The sequence below is a fragment of the Macrobrachium rosenbergii genome, chromosome 45 (genome assembly GCF_040412425.1).
Source record: "Macrobrachium rosenbergii isolate ZJJX-2024 chromosome 45, ASM4041242v1, whole genome shotgun sequence".
NCBI classification, from domain to species: Eukaryota; Metazoa; Arthropoda; class Malacostraca; order Decapoda; family Palaemonidae; genus Macrobrachium; species Macrobrachium rosenbergii.
The window spans coordinates 22,735,207-22,754,972 of NC_089785.1; the positions used below are offsets into that span (position 1 = coordinate 22,735,207).

Below are 19,766 nucleotides of genomic sequence, written 5' to 3' on the forward strand. Positions count from 1 at the left end.
GGCGCCAAGATTCGCGTGACCGCATTCGGCTACTCGCACCGGTGCGGTAAGAGACGATCAAGGTCTCATGATACGTCTAAAATAAAAGATTGTTTTCTCAACTAAGTGTTGCTGATTTTATTTTTCAGGTTGAATCATTACTGATTAAAATCGTATGTAAAGCTTGCTTTTTGTCGTAGCCAAACCAACAAATGACTGAATGGTACTAAGACGTAAGGATAGTTTTTTAAAGCAAGAGTCGGTTTGCTTTGTAAAATCTCCGATTTCGAACGTCTGCTAGGAAGGACGAGCCAGATATATTCTTCGTAATCTTTTTAACATGTACCCAAATTCATCAACGCTTGATGAAAACAATCAGTATAATAAGCTTTAGATACGAAGCACTTGACTATCAAAAGGAGCCTTCCTAAGATAAAGCAACGCTATCTTAACTGGGCTTCCCATTCGAAGGATATATGAGTCACGTCCGTCCGGTATTGTTTATATATATATATATATATATATATATATATATATATATATATATATATATATATATATATATATATATATATATATATAATATTTGTGTATAAGACAATACTCTTTATATTAAATCTTTCTCTAGTATTATAGTACTATTGTACTTATAAAAATAACAATAAAAACACTAGCATAAAAATATGACATTAAAATTAAATATATCTCGCAAGAACATACCGAATTATGTCTTTCTTAAAGTAATTAGTCTTATTTTAGCTTTGTAATTCAATCGGTAATTCCTTAAGATATCTGCAGTATACTGAGGCGAACTAGGTTACGAACGTTCAACCTTGAGAGCGTCATTAAATTGAACCTTCAGAAATATTTTCTAAACCACGTAAACCGTTGAGTGTTTTTTATTCTCGGAATAATTACCACTCACTAGTGGTAGTGAATACCAGTGTACCAGACATTTGTATTAGTAATGTTAGTACAAGTGGTGGTGCTAATGGTACTAGCTGTTTGATGGTCGCAGCATTTCATGCTTTTAATGTATTTTGATTCTTCTTCTTCTTCTTAGTTTTAAGTCATGTTTCTAAATGTCATATTTTGATTAGACGTGACACATTCCCAGCTCAAACAAACACTCGATTAGTTCAAGTTGTGGACATATATTTGTACTTTAGGTGACCGATATATTATATTTTATCAAATTAAAACTATTTCCAGGCTGTTTCCATGATAAAAAGTGTCGTATCATATGAGTAAATATGAGACGACACTTTCTCTTTTATACCTGAGCTTCGTGTCCAGCGGAGCTATTTTAGGGAATGTGTCGTGTCTGTGACAGACAGACTGGTCTAGTACGATGCACGCAAGGGACTGTCTGTCTATCGGCATTTACTTCTGACGCGGGCGTTATTCGGCTGGGCGTGCTATCCACAAGAGCTGACTAACAACCTGATACGTAATTCATGAGTCAAATACTGGGAATCATTAAAAAAAACTGCCTTTTATTCCTCCACCAAATACCGTCTGTCATATATTTAAGAATTAAATGTAATCATTTCCCCTCCGGAACATTTAAGTAGCATAGGCAACGTAAAGTAACAAACTCTAGTAAGTGAATTGACAGCCAGACAGAGAGTTCGTATGCAAATTACGGCTGGAGGGTCCCTCGAAATAAACTGTCCCCTGGCCGATGCACCTCTTGAATCCGATATCTCTCTCATTTACAATTCACATCAGTGGGAGATATTAGGGAGGGAAAAATGAGGGAGGGGGGCGGCGCTGCTCTTCGGGAATATTAGATACGATATCTTCATTAACATCAACACCCGCAGGAGGTTGGTTGACTGGGTCTTAGCAAGTGATCTGGCGTCGTCCTGCAAAGGGCACTGACGCCAAAAGGGGGGAAGTTTGCTTGAATAGACATAGGAAATGCACTGGTAACGTCACGCAAATGCAGATAGGGCAACGTATGTCCTTGCTGGTCTGTCAAGGTTTGAACAAACTTGAATCTTAACGACAAACATTGGAGAATCATAATAAATAGAACTACATGTTTATAATGTCGTTTATTACAAAAGTACAATGTATTCTATGTATTTTAACAAAATACAAATGGGATTTGTTAGACCTAATGTCTAGGCCTATAGTCAGCCAATTAGGGGATTATCAATCAGTTAGGAACTGCTTTTTATTCAAACAACGCCTGTCTACGGGTATTCTGACGAAGTAAAAAGCCTTAAAGATGTGTTATAAGTAAATATAAAGCTGCATTTTAAGTAACTTAACGAACGTCGCATTTTTTTTTTTAGTAAACAGATTATTGGTCAGGCAGCCGGGTACTAAAGCCAAGGAAACGAATTTCCAATTTTTCGGTGAGATTCTGTTATCTCTCTCTCTCTCTCTCTCTCTCTCTCTCTCTCTCTCTCTCTCTCTCTCTCTCTCTCTCTCTCTCTCTCCCAAGAGCTTGTCAGCTTTACTTCCTTTGGATTTTCCACCGTTAACTACAGATGGCGTCTTTCTTGGAAAGGCGGAGCGCAACATTGGGGGAAACTCGGAACGATCATTTCTTTAAATGTTTCTCCGTTCCTTGTCTGATATTTTCCAATTATTTAATCTATTTATCATTATTATTATTATTATTATTATTATTATTATTATTATTATTATTATTATTATTATTATTATTATTATTATTATTATTAAGTAGCGTAGCTAGATCACCCTGTTTTTGTCATATTGCTAGACTCATAAAGATCGCCTGATGAAACTCGTCTCAATGAGGATTGAAAATGGAAGAAGGTAAACTTGGAAGGAGTTGGACAGTTAAGTGAAAGGAAACCGAAGAGAACAGATGGAAAGGAAAAAATAAAATAAAATTCAGAAAGCAATTCACTTGCAAGCTGCAAATAACTATAGTCTAGGCCTTGGAAATATAAGTCAACCGATGTGGAGGTTTAATATAATAGTAAATTTTTCTCAAGACTATCCATAAATATTCTTCATACCATATCATCGATGCTGTAATACTGTAATAACCCAACGCCATCATTAATAGTACAGTCAAGTAGTCTATAACACTATTGTTCTATTCTCTTCAATATTCGTAGGCCTATAATTTCGTTTCTTTTAAGTGAGGCGTTTGCAGTTACATTAACGAATTATACACTTCCGAAAACGCAATTTCAAATTAAGTATATTCATTACTACAGAAATGCTTGAATAAATTTTGTAATTTATGTCTTTTTCCAGCGACAGGTACCCGAAAATAAAACACCCAGGATCCATGGATTCAGAAAACTCGTATCTGGGAAATGCGTCAACGATCGATGACGTCATCGCCGGCCCATTAAATGTCCACGCTGCATACCTGACGATCGGATGAGCAATAACGTAGTTATACAATAAAATTCCTACCAAGCTTAGATAAAAAAGTTTAATATACTTAGAAGAGGCTATTTAAAAACAGTCAATTAACGAGCAACTTACTTGTTCGTCCATTTGTGAAAATCTGCCTGGTTATTCACAATGGTCTTGTCACTCGATAAGGAGCTGGGAACACTACAATGTCAGCGTTGGCCGGAAGTTACCCTCCTAATGCTTAGCTAAGCTGACATTAGCGTGGTAAAGCAAGGTTATTTTCCCACTTCAGATTTAAGCAAGACTTTCGGACAAATCTGGGTCTACACAACAGCAAGCCAAGATCTGAGGAGTAACTTGAGCTACGAGCACTATGGGTGTAAGTTAGTTTTTTTCTTATCACTTTACACAGAATTAGCACTTTAATTAAATTCTGCCACCTTACCAGTCAGGGCCAGAAAGAAGCCTTCCACCGCATTAAGCAGGTCTGCAGTCACGTCATGGCTCCGATGCTAACCGATGAATAAAGAGGCTAAGTTCATACGACACACTTCTTTCAGTGCAGCAATAAAGATGGTATTATTCCTTAGGTGCCGACGCCATCTTGCACAATTCAAGCCGCTTATGATAAAAGTTCTTTAATATACCAAGTCCTGTGTGTTTTCTAGCCATGGAGGTAAAAAAACTGACTCTTAACGTCTCTAATTTGTGCGCAGTCTGGTGGAAAGTTGTTTACTAATTCATTTACTTATCTATTATTTGTTACCAGTTATGCACTGTTTTATACATTTATTCTTCCTTTGCTCTTTCACATAAAGGCTCGTATTCAGTAGGAGCCTGCCTGTCAGTTAAGTATTTATGAAGTATTCCCATTTTTTTCACCTAATGTCTCCTTCAGGGGGTGTCGGCCTACTTGTCAGTAAGTCTTTTTTCACGATGAGCCCCATTCATCTTAGATACCGGCTGCTTCTCACCACAGTTAACCAACCACAAGTACATAATTCACTGCTTAGTCAATAAGAGCCCATGAAATCTCAGGGAACGAGCCCATAAAAGTTTTCACGCCTCTGGAATCGATTCCAGTCTCGCTGGTGACACGTAATAATTAGCCAATGAACCAACTCGCCTTTCAATATAGGGCTTTTCCTGTCAACAATTCTGAGCAGATACTAATATAACTAACAATTACGCCATTCCTCTGTTGAGTTTTCCAGAATCAGGAAATGATCCCCCGCCCCCCGTCCTCCCCCCACCTCGCCTCTTCACACACACAGTTATTTCTGAGGCTTTATGTAAAAGTATATAAAGTAAGTACTTTTCATCCTGTCTTGAATGTTCTGGTGTCCGTGGGTTTGGGATTTGGTTTTCGCGCACACCGGAACCACTAATTCCAGATACAATAGCCATTCATTCATTCATCCGTCCATTCATAAACTAATGACTATTGCCCAGGGGAACATCTAGATTACTAGGCCTATGGCTGGTCAGTAAAAGCTCGTCCTTGCAAGAAAGTATTTGATAACTGACTTTCCCTGATACGGTAATGATAAAAATGATAAATCGGCTTTAAAAATAAGTAATTTATATAGAATCGTCAGTGTTTTCTTCATATGCAAGAGATCTGTGGTTATAATTTCACGTTTGCGTAAGATTTCCCCCGTCGACAAGAATCAGTGGACTTGACTGGTATGCCACTCTTTGTCATTAATGCAAAGAAACGTCTTATGTCCCAACCGGTTAAATCTCATAAGTAAGGATATATTTCGATGGAAAATATCTGCTTGGGTTACTCGATTGTTTTCATGTCATTACGATAAAGAATAACGTATATATGCGCTTAAACTTCGATCTAAAAAATCAACTCAAATCGTTTTCGGAGGGAGTGGCATCCTGACATGTGCCAGTCGGATTGAGAGTTTAATATCGAGAAGCGTTCTTTAAAGTTCAGAGGTCATGTGACGGTTATGAAGAAATACGGCGCACCGTTTTTCCTCTGGGGGGACGAAACGATGATGTACATTGCTTCTAAAATCTAAAAGTGAAATGCATGGTATGATTTGGTCTCGTCTGACGTCGCGATGCCATTCAACTGTGCCACAAAAACATCTGGCAGAAGTTGCAGCGTGAATCTGGCTGACCGGATGTAGCTAAAAAAGAGAAAAAGAACCCGACATTCTCTAATGAAAAAGGTCAATTATGACCAAATCCTCTAAAATATGTGACACAGAGACATGTCGATACCGACACGACGACAATATTATCAAGGAGTACCAAAATAACCGTGACACAATAGTTGTTATGCTCGGCAAAACAAACAACAAAACTGGGGTTCACGGAGGCTACTCTCAGGGTACTATATAGCTTCCCTTACAAGTCAGTTCAGAAGAAAATGCGTAATTTTTCATTTTGATTTAATTGTTAAGCAATGATGATAACCCGAAATATGTTCCGGTGGACTATGATGCTTCGATGATGACCCGGTGACATCATGGGGCCCCAAAGGAGGTACTACATATTGTCCAGACGTCAAGTCTCGAGAGCTACTACTATTCCTTCTCTGTCGCCGCCGCCTCCTCTTCTTTTTCTGCCTTCTTGGTTGTCTCTCAGTGGGTCAGTAAGAGAAAAGGAGTAATTTATTTGATTTTGCTTTGATTGGCAATTAATTATGACAAGCAGCATATATGTCCCGTCAAACTATGATGATTTGACCCACAAAGAAGATTGTCCGGACGTAAGCCTCGAGAGTTTCTTCTCAATACCTCCTCCTCCTCTTCCTCTTTCTGGGAGTCTGAGTGAGGCGGTGAGAGAAAAGAAGTTCTTTTGTATTTTGCTTTGATTGTAAATGAACGGTGATGAGCGGGTAAATAACCCTGGCCCCCCAGAGGAGACTGTACGGACGTAAAGTCTCGAGAGTTTTTTCGTCTTCTCCGCCGCCGCCTCCTCCTCCTCCTCTTCTTGGGAGTCTGACTCTGAGTCAGTAAGAGAGAAGTTATTTCATATTTTGCTTTGACTGTAAATGAACGACGATAACCAGACAAATAACCCTGTCCGGACGTAAAGTCTTCAGAGATTCTTCTTCTTCTTCTTCTCCTTCTCCGCCGCCGCCACCTCCTCCGCCTCTTCTTCTTCTTGGGAGTCTGAGTGAGTCAGTAGGGTCTTGGAAACCGTGAGTGAATGACGTCCTCTGTAGCCGTCCTCCTCTGGGTTCTGTAATCCGCCAAGGCCGTGCGGCGTGGAAATTCTCCTTCGAATCGAGTCGCTCGCTCCCCTCAACTGTAGGTAGGCCCATGCTTGACGTCCTCGGTGTGAAATTAATCCAGTGGAGACTAATCCGTGCATGGAGGATTGTGATTGGGCGATGTGGGGCCAACGAGGCCCCCCCCCCAATTCCTTGGCAGTTGCTTAGTTGTGCCTAACACATTTTTGGGTTTGGAGGAGGCGTGGCGGGTTAGGCGAATAATGCTTTCCTTTCTCTCTCTCTCTCTCTCTCTCTCTCTCTCTCTCTCTCTCTCTCTCTCTCTCTCTCTCTCTCTCGATACTTACGCAGGTCTATGTCCGGTCTTTTTTTTTACTCGTATGAAATTTTACGTAAACGTCTGTGACAGGCAGTAAATCTCTCTCTCTCTCTCTCTCTCTCTCTCTCTCTCTCTCTCTCTCTCTCTCTCTCTCTCTCTCTAGGCCGCCTAGATCCGGTCTTTTTTTTTTAACTCGTATTTGAAATTTTACTTAAATGTCAATGACAGACGGTCTCTCTCTCTCTCTCTCTCTCTCTCTCTCTCTCTCTCTCTCTCTCTCTCTCTCTCTCTGTGTGTAACATTGAGGTAGGCCTGAATCTTGTAAATTTCCGTCTGTCGCTGTGACCTCGAAATTCTCACCCCCAAATGACCCGGCAGGTCAGGTCAGGTCAATCAGACACTATATAACCCTATTACAGTAAAAGATAATGTCTATTCTTTTGACCTCACTGGTAGACAAGGTCGCTCTAGAACGAACAGTCCAAGGCTAGGCTAGTCGTCTTCCCTTTGGGTCGTGCGAAGAAAAACGCCGACCTAAGAATAACCTGACCTAGCATATTGTTTCCTTCAGAGTATCCGAAGTAGGCTAGGCTTGTCAAGATTGTTTTTGTTCTTGATTGTAGGCTGTATTTGTTCTTCATTGTAGGCCGTCCCTATCGATGATTTTGTATGTTTTGTCCAGGAGATTGCTGTCGCGATAGTACGCTAGGGTTCCTAAACTTATTTTGTATTTCTGTGAGTTATCGTATTTCTTTCATCACCGAACGTTATTGGGCAATTTTGACATTGGATTTAAAGGGACAGGATGACAGTTAGAAGCGAGAAAGCACTGCAGTACGATGACAGTTGTTTTTTTGTTATCTACTCTGTACCGTCTAAAATTCACGTGGTAAAGTTATTATGTTACTTCAGACTATACGTCAGACTAGTTCGCCATATTTATTATATGAGTAATTTTGAAAATATTTGATTTATTCTTTTAATCCATTAAAATCCTCGCCTGTGTTCAAATCTTTCGGATGACGCGAGGCTGCTACACAAAACCATTTCGAAAGTTATCGTTGCACGAAGAGGCTACGATTACTTTTCTTATTCTGGTAGCTGTATTGTTTTATCTTTTTATTGTATCAGTATGGAAAACTTTCCTGAAGCACCGCCTATGTTGAAAAGAAATAGATATTGAAGTGTTAAACCCCCCCTCCCCCCCAGGTAAATCTCAGACCCAGTGGTAGGTTAGGACGTATCTGTGCAAATTATCTTTCTTTGCAATAGACGCAGTGATCAAAATAGTTCGTAACACATGGAAAATGTTGGTAAACATTCTTTGTTTACGACGATTATCTTTAAACATGTAAAGTTTTTAATTTTGTCGGAAATAAACAAAAGTCTTACTTATAGCCTAGCCTAACAATTTTGAGTAATATTAGTCAGACAGTTTTAGACAATAGTAAAATAAATAAGACATTATTAGTAAATATCGAAGCTATGATGGTTTTGAATGACTTAGTCAGCAGTCAGCCCCAATGTTTGGTCTCGACTCAGATCACTAGAAAATTTATGGAGCAAAGTTGCAGTTCTATGAACCCCAGACTTTCCTTTTGAAATAAAAGTTTTTCCTTTAAACAAATTAATTTTGCGACGTAGACTACAAGTTGCTTTACAACTTAAGACGCTAAGGTTGCAGAAACGTGGGAAACATATTTCGTGATGCTTCCTCTTGTCCATTTTCTTTAGTGGATACTGACAAGCATATCAAACTTCTAAAAGGCATTTCTGTTAAATGAAGAGTGAAATAAAATGTTAGCTCAGTTCTGCCATCTCAACTTTCCTAGCCGTCTGTATTTTATTAGTTTTATCACGAGAAGTGCATTTAGTCACGAAAATTATATGAAAATACAGTAATGTGTGAATATCTCTCTACAAAAAATACCACGAATAGGCAAATCGTCCGCGAATAATGTCTATATATGTTCCATAGAGAAATCCACGAATAGATGAATCTGCGAATCCAGAATAGGCAGGGCTTGACACTGTTGCCAAATAGCAGTTAAGCAGAAAGGGAAAAACTTCAAAAATGAAATGAAAATACTGTAGTAATTGCCTCAGGAGATTTATAAGGTGGTAAAATATGACAAAAAGTAATTTCCTTCACAATCATATCCTAGGTACACACAATTCTATAGGAAAATTGGATAGGGATTGTTTTTATCTATTTGAAATCATATTCGCTTTATAGGCTAGCTATGGAAATTGGCATATTGTATCGTCTAAATACCCCCTGGACTAAGATTGCTGCAGATTTGTCAAGGAGTTTTTTTTAAGGTATTCTTGTTATAGTTTTATTCAGTACTAAGATTGTTTGCCTGAGGCTAAAATCTTTAAGAGTTGTCCTGGAGGTAGGCCAGTATCAGTTGATAGTAATTAGAATGGTAAAAAAGGACCTCTCTGATTGCCGAAGTTAAGCTCTGTGACTTTACAACGTGTATGCTTTGGGAAACTTAGCATATATGGTGATGGGAATTAAGAAATGTACAGAAAAGCTTGATTGTGCAGTTTATATGGTGATGGCAATTAAGAAAAAGAATTAGATACAAATTTTCCAAGGTGGAGGTAGTGAGGATTGTGGTGAAAAACTATCTCTAACCTCAGACTAACTTGGGTTCCCAACAACTTGGTCAAAGAAGCATTTAAAGTTTTAGCGTCAGCATTAAACGTAGCCCCAGGACAGTTTTCATAAGTCAGTGTTGTATAATTTTTTTTTTTAGTCATCCTATTTTTTTACTTTTTCACTTTTAACCGTAAATACATAGTTAATAATAAAAGTCATAAAAGGATCTTACATTTTGAGATGTTATATATGAAAGAGTTATCTAATCAGTATATAAAAAGTTTTAATGACTTACAAGCGCATTATATGCTAAATTTGTTTACTGTAATGTTAGCAGGGCATTAGATATCTCAGAGATATATCTAAATCCCGGTGCAATGATGTCATCGAGATAAGCTTAAATCCCGGGAACAGTAATCACTTTACTTCAGTGCCAAGCAGTGTCAATAACCGTTGCAGTTATGATGCCAGCTAACATATAATCGTGAATTCACCCATTCCATGAATGAAATGAGAGCTAAACTGTCTTTTGAAATCAGACCACCCATGATTTGCTGTCAAGTTCCCAATAAGCCCTTGCCTGCAATGTTCTCGAAACATGCTTCTAAATAGAAGGTCAATTGGCATTCTTTACTTTCTGTGGTCGTGAATATTTGGATATTTGCGCCTGCCACTTGTAAATTAGAGCTATTCTGGCTCCCTTTATTGAGCATGAGAGGGACTATCCTTTCATCTCAATGCACTGAAGAATCAGACCCCTACCACTGAATGGTGCTGGGGACATGTCTAGGAGAAATACATAAACACTAGACTACATGATTTTTGAAGCAGGATGACTAGTACCTTTCTACCCCGCTTTCTTCCAGCTCAGCATCAGGACCCATTTGAATATGGGATGACTGGGTGAACTATCATAAGTTGAAGAATAGAAGAAAGAACCTGTGAAATACAGAAATTGTTTTGTAAGAACACAGACTTAATCTGCTTTACGCTTAACGTTTTATGCAGCTGGAACTTACAAAATTTTGATCATTGGAACAGTCTCGGAACAGTAATTTTCTTTATCCTAGTGGCGGCTTGTTCATTTTGATTCGTTTTGCTGTAGCCACTACAAGGCAAATCATTTGTTGGATGTGGTTTATGTAGCTGTTAGGGAACTTTTTGAAAAAATTGTAGTTTTTCCAGAATTCCTTCTTATTTGAGACACTTAGCAATTGCATTTAAATATATATTTTCTTATAGTCATTGAATTGATTGATATGTTCATTGAGTGATATAGTGCAGGAGTAGTTTCCATTTAGGGTCAGCTGTTTGAATTCGTATCACGTCAATCGTAGGGGCCTTCTCACTCGTCTGAATTGCAGATCAGTGTCACATTAACAACTGAGCAATTTCTATCTCTGTTGAATAGGAGTCCTTACATAGGTTGTGTATTTCTTAATCTTTAAGAATGTGATCTATTTGAAACAATTTCATATGCAGCCGGTTAGGTAATTTGTACCCACCAATATTGAAAAGGGAATTGATGCTCCTACAACTACCAAACTACCAAATTTATGATCTCTAATCTATTTATATAGCATACGATATGCATTTCAGTATCTTCCTGTATGTATATAAATTCTGTGAAGTGTACAGTACCAGGAGGAATTTTGACCTTCGGTACAGCTGTAAATACGCTAATACCATCTCGTCAAGAATATTGGAGGCGACTGAGACGATTAACGGGCGCGCATGGTCGTAGAGGCTTCACGTGTTTAAAACTGTTGTACTCTTTTAACACTATTAATCGCTGTACAGAATTAAATCTGCTTCGGTTTAGTATTGCTTCGTCAAGTGCTGGGGTCACCTGCATATTGATCGCTTATCTAAAAATCTACCACACTTGGAACCGTCGCTTCTGGCGACGGTCTTTCGCAGATACAAACGGTTGTTTTACAGAGCTTGAGTTGCTGTCCAAGGGATAGAGGCCAGTTGATATTACAAATGAGGTCATTGGTTGCATTTATTGGTAATGTTTGTCAATAAGAGGGACACTATGCCTTTCATCTTCTTACACATAATTTATTTTGGATATTTTTTTTATGTCAAACCATCCTTTTTTTTTTTCAGATTTCAGATGTGCATTTAAGACATTTTTTGAGTCCATTTCAGTAGGCTGTATGGAGGCTACCACCTAAAGCCATGACCTCTAAATTCTTTACCAGATTTTGAACTTTGTATCACTCCTCTTTTCAACTATAGTAAAATAACAAGAAAAATAAGAAGGAAAAATAAATTAGATGATACATAACATATTTTGAAAAGGAACTCATGTCTGACTGCTCAGTAAGAAAGCATTTACACCAAGCTTGTTTATTGGTAGCTTGGTAGACAGTTGCCGATTGCCTAATTTGTTAATATAAGTGGCCTTTAAATGCTTTGGACTGCGGTTAAAGCTTTTGTAAAAGAGTTGTAAGTGTTCAAGAAAATAAAGTACAACCCAGTGTCTTATTAGAGTGTATTCCTTTGGTATTTCAAGAGACAGACTATGAAATGATTTATGCAAAAAGAAAGCACTTGTATATTGATTCCGAACAGGTGACAACTGTCCCTCAGGTGAGAGTAGACATCCATCTCATGACCTATTGCCTATCATTGTTTTATTCCTCATTTGTTACGTCAGTTAATCTTTCTATACTTGTTTCCTCGTTTATTATCATCCATTATTTGTATTACGCTTTACTGTAATTTTTTCATGCGTCTCATTACCACTTTCTTTTCCACGTCCCCCTCACATCCAGGGCAGTCAGATGCCGAAAGGTTAATGAACTCATATTTTGAGTACAGTTGTGATAGGGCTAGTTACTTCTCATGATCGGTAAGTACAGTCTTTTAAACATCCTCTTTCTCAGGGGCTTTATCCAGATTACTGTTAGAGAACTCCACGGTTGTCTGAAGTTCCATTGTGCCGAAATACTGTACTAGCATCAACAAGGGGTAGTGTGTGATTGCTCTCCTATTCCCTAATTTCCGTGCTTTTTAATACCCTCCTTCTCCCCTTCTCATTATCATTAAACTTGCAATGTCGTCATCTCTTCCATGAACCTCATTACCCTCACTACCAGATTTCCCTGGGGTGGTAGGTATTAAGATTTCAGATCTTCCATCCCCCCCTCCAGTTTAGATACCTCCTCCTCCTCCTCCTCCTCCTCCTCCTCCTCCTCCTCCTCCTCCTCCTCCTCCTCCTCCTCCTCCTCCTCCTCCTCCTCCTCCTCCTCCTCCTCCTCCTCCTCCTCCTCCTCCTCCTCCTCCTCCTCCTCCTCCTCCTCCTCCTCCTCCTCCTCCTCCTCCTCCTCCTCCTCCTCACTGTGCCTTTTCCCACGAGGGAAAAATGTTATCAAGAGGCATTGTTTGGGATGAATCTTAACTACTGTTACTGTAATAGATTAAGAGGGATGGTGTAATTTGATATTTAAACCACCCACTCAAGGGATGGGGCTCACCTGTGAGGAATTAAGTGCTTTCTTCATAACATTGTAGTAGTCTGTCTGTTAAAATAGCAGGATAACTCTAGTGAGACAGTGATAAGACTTTTACACTACAGAGAATTGTTTCTCCATAACAATTTTAATGTCGATGCTTCAAAACACTGAAATTATTTTACAACCAAATTTTTCTTAGCTTTGGATTAGAAGTAGTATTGTGATCTTTTAGCAGCTTCAGTAGTTGATCTCTTAATAGTGTGGCTTAGTGTTCATTGGTTCCTTCTACAAGTTTTTTTTTATTCTTTGAATTAGTGTACTGTACAGTGGAAACTATCTGTCATTTACTTAGACGTAGAATCACAATTGAATTTTACCACTTTGTGCCTGAGGTAATTTTGCTTATTAAAATGAATTCAAGAGATTTTTTGGCGTTGTGTACTGAATTGCTTAGTCTTGTAGATTGTTTTTTTTTATTTGATTTGAAATGACTTTCTGTACCTCATCATTAACAGTGCGTAATGCGTAGAACATTTGCCCTGATGCCACATGAGCGGCGTCTTAATTCTCTTTTACTTCCTCAAGTTTTTGAAGTGCTGTCCGTGAGTGCACACTAACCTGTGTGATGGTCCCTAGGTTGTAATGTCCACTAGTGGGGGGGACTCCGAATACTCCACCCCTCTCCAGAGTCACCGAACGTCTCGGCATCTAGCCTCCCCAACCTCCTATACCTCTGTAAGTTATTGAAAAACAGTAACGGTTAGCCAGGTACGGGCAGTTGTGTAAGTTTTTTCCTTGATTTTTTTCCTTACTTTTTCACATATCTTGGTTGAATTTTGTGTACATATTTCAGCCCTTTGCAAGGGACTCTGCTGTGATGTCTTGAAGTTGAGCCATCAGAAATTCCGTTTTGATGTGTACGCTTTTGAGAAAGTTACATATCAGTACAAAGATTCGAGGTACTAGCCCCGCAGATTATACGGCCAAATTCTTAACAAGTCGGGTTTCCAGTACTGTAAGGAAGGTGACAGCACAGTGTTTGGTTTCTCCAGGGATCTGAAAATTCTGACGAAGCTCATACAAATATTGGTGTATTTATTTTGAATCCCGCAGTGAGTAAATGCACTCGAGAGAGTTTTGAAGGACTTAGAGGGTAGCAGTCATTTATTTTTCCAGAGAACAGGTATTTATTGAAATTATATAATATTATTAGGTGTTATGACACTTGCTTTCTACAGGGTTTTTTTTTTTTTTTGTAGGGTTTGTTTATGTATAATAATTTCTCTAATAAAAGCCCTTAAAATTTGGACACATTTGGGCTGGGATTTGAAGTGACATTAGATAGCTATGCAAGTACAATCATAGTGGCTGATACCTTTCCAATACTTAAGACTTTGACTAGACAATTACAGCATGATGATATTTTTAGTCAAACACAACAAGGGAAACCGTGGTAGAATGTGGCGCACTAGTAACCCCTTAGTCGAGGTGCTAACATCACAAGGACAACTCATTAAATGAGACAGCAATTCATTTAGGATTTTAACTTACGGGACGAAAGGACAGAAGAGATGGACTCAGGATGGTAAATGACTTGGAAAATGGAAATGCATTGTTTCAGTGTATTTTGATGACTATGAAACCCAGGTGTAATGAACTTACACTGAGAAATTAATTTTTAACAAACCAAAACATACCGTGTACCTTAAAGAACTTATCACAGTATATTTTCAATCCAATTGGTTTGTTTTCACTGAGTATGTAAGAGTTAATCCACGCAATTCTTGACAGATTATTGTACTGGATTAAGGTAAGAATGTAAGTACCATGCAGTATTTAGAAAAAAAGTAGTCTACTGCTGTTGATACAAAGTTTTAGCTCTTACTATGAAAGAGACATCACATCAGATCCTTTCCACAGGTGGATCTGCAAGCCTATGAAATGTAGAATGTAGAGGTTTATAATCCCCTGTTTTCTATTGCCCATCCCTGTGTTAGTCAACAAATATATACACACACAAAGATTGAAGTGTTCTTGTGCCTGACGTTCGCAGTTACAAGAAAACGCCACTGTGAGAGTGAGTAGGAAATAGAGAGACTGTCAGATCATATAGCTGCCTTATTTCCAGGGACCGTAGTAAATCATAGGCTGTGTTGCATGATTAACTACCCCCACATTTGTTTTTCATCCCACTCTCAGGAACTAGGCTAGACACGCTTCGTTTTATGTAGCCGTACGCATCAGTTTTTCCTTGCATTGCACCCTGTGAAAATTATCGTTTTATATTGTCACTGTGAATGTTGAATGAGGTCACTGAGTTACACCTTTACACCTTGGAATGGGGGCCTTCCCGGGATTTTTGTCATAAACGAAAGGTCCCTGTAGCAGAGTAGTGCCGTCATTGCACCTCGTGCGGTGCTCTGTAGGCGTTACATGAGGTTCTCTGCAGCGTGCCTTCGGTCCCTAGCTGCAACCCCTTTCGTTTCTTTTACTGTACCTCCTTTCACATTCTCTTTCTTCCATCTTACTTTCCACCCTCTCCTAACAATTGATCCGTAGTGCAACTGCTTTGAGGTTTTTCTTCTGTCACACCTTTCAAGCCTTTTATTGTCAATTTTCTTTCAGCGCTGAATGACCTCATAGGTCCCGATGCTTGGCCTTCCGCCCAAATTCTATATTCAGTAAATGAAAGGTAGAAGTGGACCAAGGGAAGTTGAACAGGTAAGTATGAAGAAATAAGTGGGAACAGAAGAAGAGTAAAAAGCTGAAAACTTGAAAGCTGGAGCCGTATCGAAGCACTAAAGAACCTGTACTGTAGTGCTGAGTACAATGTGCTGCACATTGTACACAGTGAAAATGGTACGAGTATCATCCATACAGGGAACTCTGTGCATTAAATGCCGGAGGGTGCTGTTTTACCATTGGCATTGACGTAGTTTTTGGAATTAAGTGTCTCAACTTGGGCGCATTCGTCGGCCTGATTGTGAAAGGAAAGTATATGAGAGGTTATTCACCTTGATTTAAACTTGCTCACCGGATGGATAAAGGCCAGTGATGGTATTCCAGGTTTAGCTGTAGGTCCTGTCTTCTGTATCATAAGTGACGTAATTTGATGCATCAGTCGTCCTTTGCATTTCAGCTAGCCAGTAATTTTCATTTCGGCCCACAGGAGGTCGTAAGTGCTTCTGGAAGTAGACATTTACAAGAAGATTGTTTTAAGTAGGAAGTAATGAAATTGGTAGTTCTGTATAGATTTTTAGGCGGTGCCTGTATTGCTTAAAGGAAGGAACTTGTATGTAGAGGGTCTAGCCTAATCTGCTTTTTTCCTTGTCCAGAAATCTCAACATATGAATAGTGAGACGCCTGTTTTGTCCCCGATATGGTGTGGAACTCTCTTTAGCTGGACTGGTGATAATTACCTGTAGACTCGAGCAAAGCCTGGAAGGATATATTGAGGCCATTAGTATGGGGAAAAGCCCTGTAGAGGGGTAGTGCTGTCAGTGCACCTCACTTGGTGCACTGTAGGCATTACTTAAGGCTCTTTGCAGGGTCCCATCGGCCAACTGTAAGGCTTTCTTCCTGTTAGCCCTACACCTTGCAGACCTTCTTACTGTCAGTTTCATTTTCAGCGCTGAATGACCTCATATGTCCCAGGGCTTTTGGCTTAAATTCTATATTCTACTTTATTCTATTGAAGGATAAAGTGATTCAGGTCCTACATTTGTAGTACATACCACAGCCTAATGCAGTACAGGCAGATATCCCATTGAGCTTGCTTGTCCTTGCCTCGTAGATAGGTGAAGTATCTCTTTATTGTAGCCTTGTATTCACTTATTCCCTTACTGGCTTTGAAATTGTGACATTATTTTGAAGTCTACTACATTCTCAAGGATCAAAGATTATAATAGATTGTCAATTTCGAGACATCTCTGACTAGTTCGGAGAAAGTCTAGCACCAATGTACTACAAGTACACACACACTACTCTTTTTAAACCTTGTCTGCACACAGCCCAGTAGCTATATTGGTTACATTAAAGATTAGTGATCTCTCAAGTGTTCGAACAAAAGTAGAAACTATTGCAGATGCGTAATTGAAGCCCCTATAGCTGTTAATTGTTGGTCTCAAAGAGCTTTCGGTAGTTAAGAGAGAATCCACCTGCTGCCACCATGCTGAAGCCAGTAATGGTTGGCAGTAGATGGATGTTGACGAAAAGGACCTTATTGTAAAGGATGTCAAGACTTATTTGTATTTGAACAAATTTCATTCGTACACTTCCTCTAATGTGAGTTCTTTCTTCATCCAGAGGGAAGTGTATCTAGGTACATTCTAAGAAAGCTTTCACGTATATCATCTTCACAGACTTTTACAGTGCAGCACTATACTCTACACGATACTTGTTCATTTCTGAATTGAAATCACCAGGATGTGTTTTGCCTGTGTGTCTGATGTATGGCACTCATTGTCAGTTTGGGTTTTAACGGTGGCAGTAAATGGCCCCCCCTTTCATGGGTGATTTGGTTGAAAAGGTTATTTCGGCAGCCACGTACCTTTAATCTTTTGGTTGATCTGTTAGCACTGGAATTTCAGAGAAGTTTGTACTGGTGGAAGAAATGCCCCTTCCCTGAGATGTAGTGGATCAGACTACCAGAACTGTAAGAACCAAATTTATGATTTAGCAATGAGTTCTCCAAGCAACGTTCATGAACTGCATCTTGTACAGCTTTGGGTCACTTCTCGTATTAAGTCCGTAGCTAGCTTTTCTTTTGTTACAGGAATGCATTACTATTTCTTTTGAAGTCTATCCTGTGTAAGATTAAGTACGCAATAGTTTTAGTTCATATTTTAGTCACCCTCCTCCTTGCCCAGACATTACCCAACTATTTTTAATCTCTGTCGTTACGTTCGTTTTAGAATTGGGTTAGTTTTGTGTCGATGTCAAACCAGAGGTCTTCTTCAGTTGCTGATGTTTGTTTATAAAATAATGAATCTTAGTGGTTAAGGTGTTTGGACTGTAAACAGCATGCTAGAAAGGGCTCTTAAATTGTCATCGTTCAGCAGACCCTCCAGTGATATTGTTAGATTTCTGCCATTGCAGTTTGATAAGGGATAATAAATAAATACTTTCCAAATTATCAATGGTAATTTGGAGTCGTGTTTGCTCAGTGGAAATTATTCCATGCAAGAGAGTGTTTCAGATTTTACCTAGAAAATTCTTATGTATTTTTAAGTCCTTTGTTCATTGTAGATTACTGATCAATACAAATTTCATGAATTATGTTAGTTTCACACTAGTGCATCATATAAGCAAATAAGTTGAAAGTGTATTAAAGCAGAATAATATATTTCATGATAAAGGGACATTTCAAGATATGTAATGAATATTTGGTTAATTTTTCAAATTTTAATTATTTCTTTGGGGATGGGGGTCAGTTGGTGTGCTTGCACCAGATCAGTACCATGTATTTGACATGGTAGAGTCTGTAAAGTATTTTCATACACAAGGCACATTGTAGGAACTAAGACAATTCTGTTGATGAATGAACACTTCATGTTAGTAGAGTAATCATCATATCCCATTTGGTTTAAACAGTCCCACTGTCTCCATGTAGAAAGTCACCTTACGAAGTGGGCACTAGTCTAGTGATCTTGTTCCAGATTTGAAACAGATGTGTTGTAAATAAAGCCTTGCGTATATGTACCTCTTTTGATGAAAGGTCAGTGTTTTGTGCTTTGAAAGTAGATTGTGTTAGTATAGAAAAGTACTTTGATTTGTGTGTTTGCATAGTTAATATGCTAGCAACTTTTTAAATAGTTGTGAGTGTCGGTTGGGTGAATTTCTGAAAGTTAATGTTGTCTATATAGATGATAGCCATGCAAAAAGTTAACAAATTAATTCAGACAAAAATGAGTACTGTAACCAGATATGTTCATACCTTTGTGTCTTTCATCAGCCAGAATCCATGTTAATTTAAGGAGGGTCTTCCATCAGTCAGAATTCACGTTAATAGGAGGGTCTGCTGTGATATTTTCGTTTTCACAATTGAGTCCAGTACAGTATTTTTATGACCGAGCTGCGCTCTTAAGAGACTAATGCGTTTGTTGATTTCCTCCCTTCAAGGTCTACTATTCTGCTCATGACCTACATGACCCAGAAGACATGTCAGATATGGATGCCGATTTGCTGCGGGACCACAACGACATAGTTCTTGATGACTTGAATGGAGAACCGCCAAATAATACGCAGAAGGTAAGACGACAGTTTATCACGTCGGTGTTTTTAGCCGTGTTAGGCAAGGTGCTTCTTCACCGTCCGGTCTCAGGTTATGGAGATTAACTAGCCACGAATGCTTCTTGGGGAATGCCGTCCATGGGCCTCATGCTCGGTGCACTGTAGGCATTACTTAAGGATCTTTTCAGCGTGCCTTCGGCCCCTATCTGCAACCCCTTTCATTCCTTTTACTGTACCTCCATTCATATTCTCTCTCTCCCGTCTTACTCTCCACCCTCTTCTAACAATTATTTCATGGTGCAACTGCGAGGTTTTCCTCCTGTTACACCTCTGCAACCTTTCTCTCAATTTTCCCTTCAGTGCTGAATGACCTTATAGGTCCCAGTGCTTGGCTTTTGGTGTAAATTCCATATTCTATTCTAGCCGTGAATGCCATCTGTCACATAGATAGTAAAAAGACACTTGGGTTCAGGTTAATATTTAGGGATTTCATATGTCAGAAATTGTATAAACTGGTTTGAATTGATTGAGAAGTGGCATTTGACTGTTGAAGAAGGCCCCATTATATTTGTGCTCAGAGAAAAGTTAAAACTTAACGAAAGTTTTTGTTTTCCTCTC

The 19,766-nt window shown here is 38.9% G+C and overlaps 2 protein-coding genes across 21 annotated transcripts in view; one reads left to right on the top strand and one right to left on the bottom strand.

Moving 5' to 3' along the window:
• Positions 1–3,592, bottom strand: part of LOC136829776 (protein FAM177B) — a 38,450-nt gene extending 34,858 nt beyond the window's left edge. Inside the window, exon 1 of the mRNA XM_067088681.1 lies at positions 3,460–3,592. Coding sequence (XP_066944782.1) covers positions 3,460–3,471 — 12 coding nt within the window. The 5' untranslated portion in view covers positions 3,472–3,592. The remainder of the gene's footprint in view (positions 1–3,459) is intronic.
• Positions 3,571–19,766, top strand: part of subdued (anoctamin 1) — a 56,119-nt gene continuing 39,923 nt past the window's right edge. For 3 of the 20 annotated variants that reach the window (XM_067088659.1, XM_067088661.1, XM_067088664.1), the window contains exons 1-3: positions 3,571–3,709; positions 13,554–13,652; positions 19,038–19,166. In XM_067088659.1, the coding sequence (XP_066944760.1) occupies positions 3,704–3,709; positions 13,554–13,652; positions 19,038–19,166 (234 nt within the window). In that variant the 5' untranslated portion in view covers positions 3,571–3,703. Of the gene's footprint in view, positions 3,710–6,454; positions 6,610–13,553; positions 13,653–19,037; positions 19,167–19,766 lie in introns of those variants that run through there. The other 17 variants (XM_067088657.1, XM_067088662.1, XM_067088665.1 and 14 more) reach the window with 8 other exon arrangements.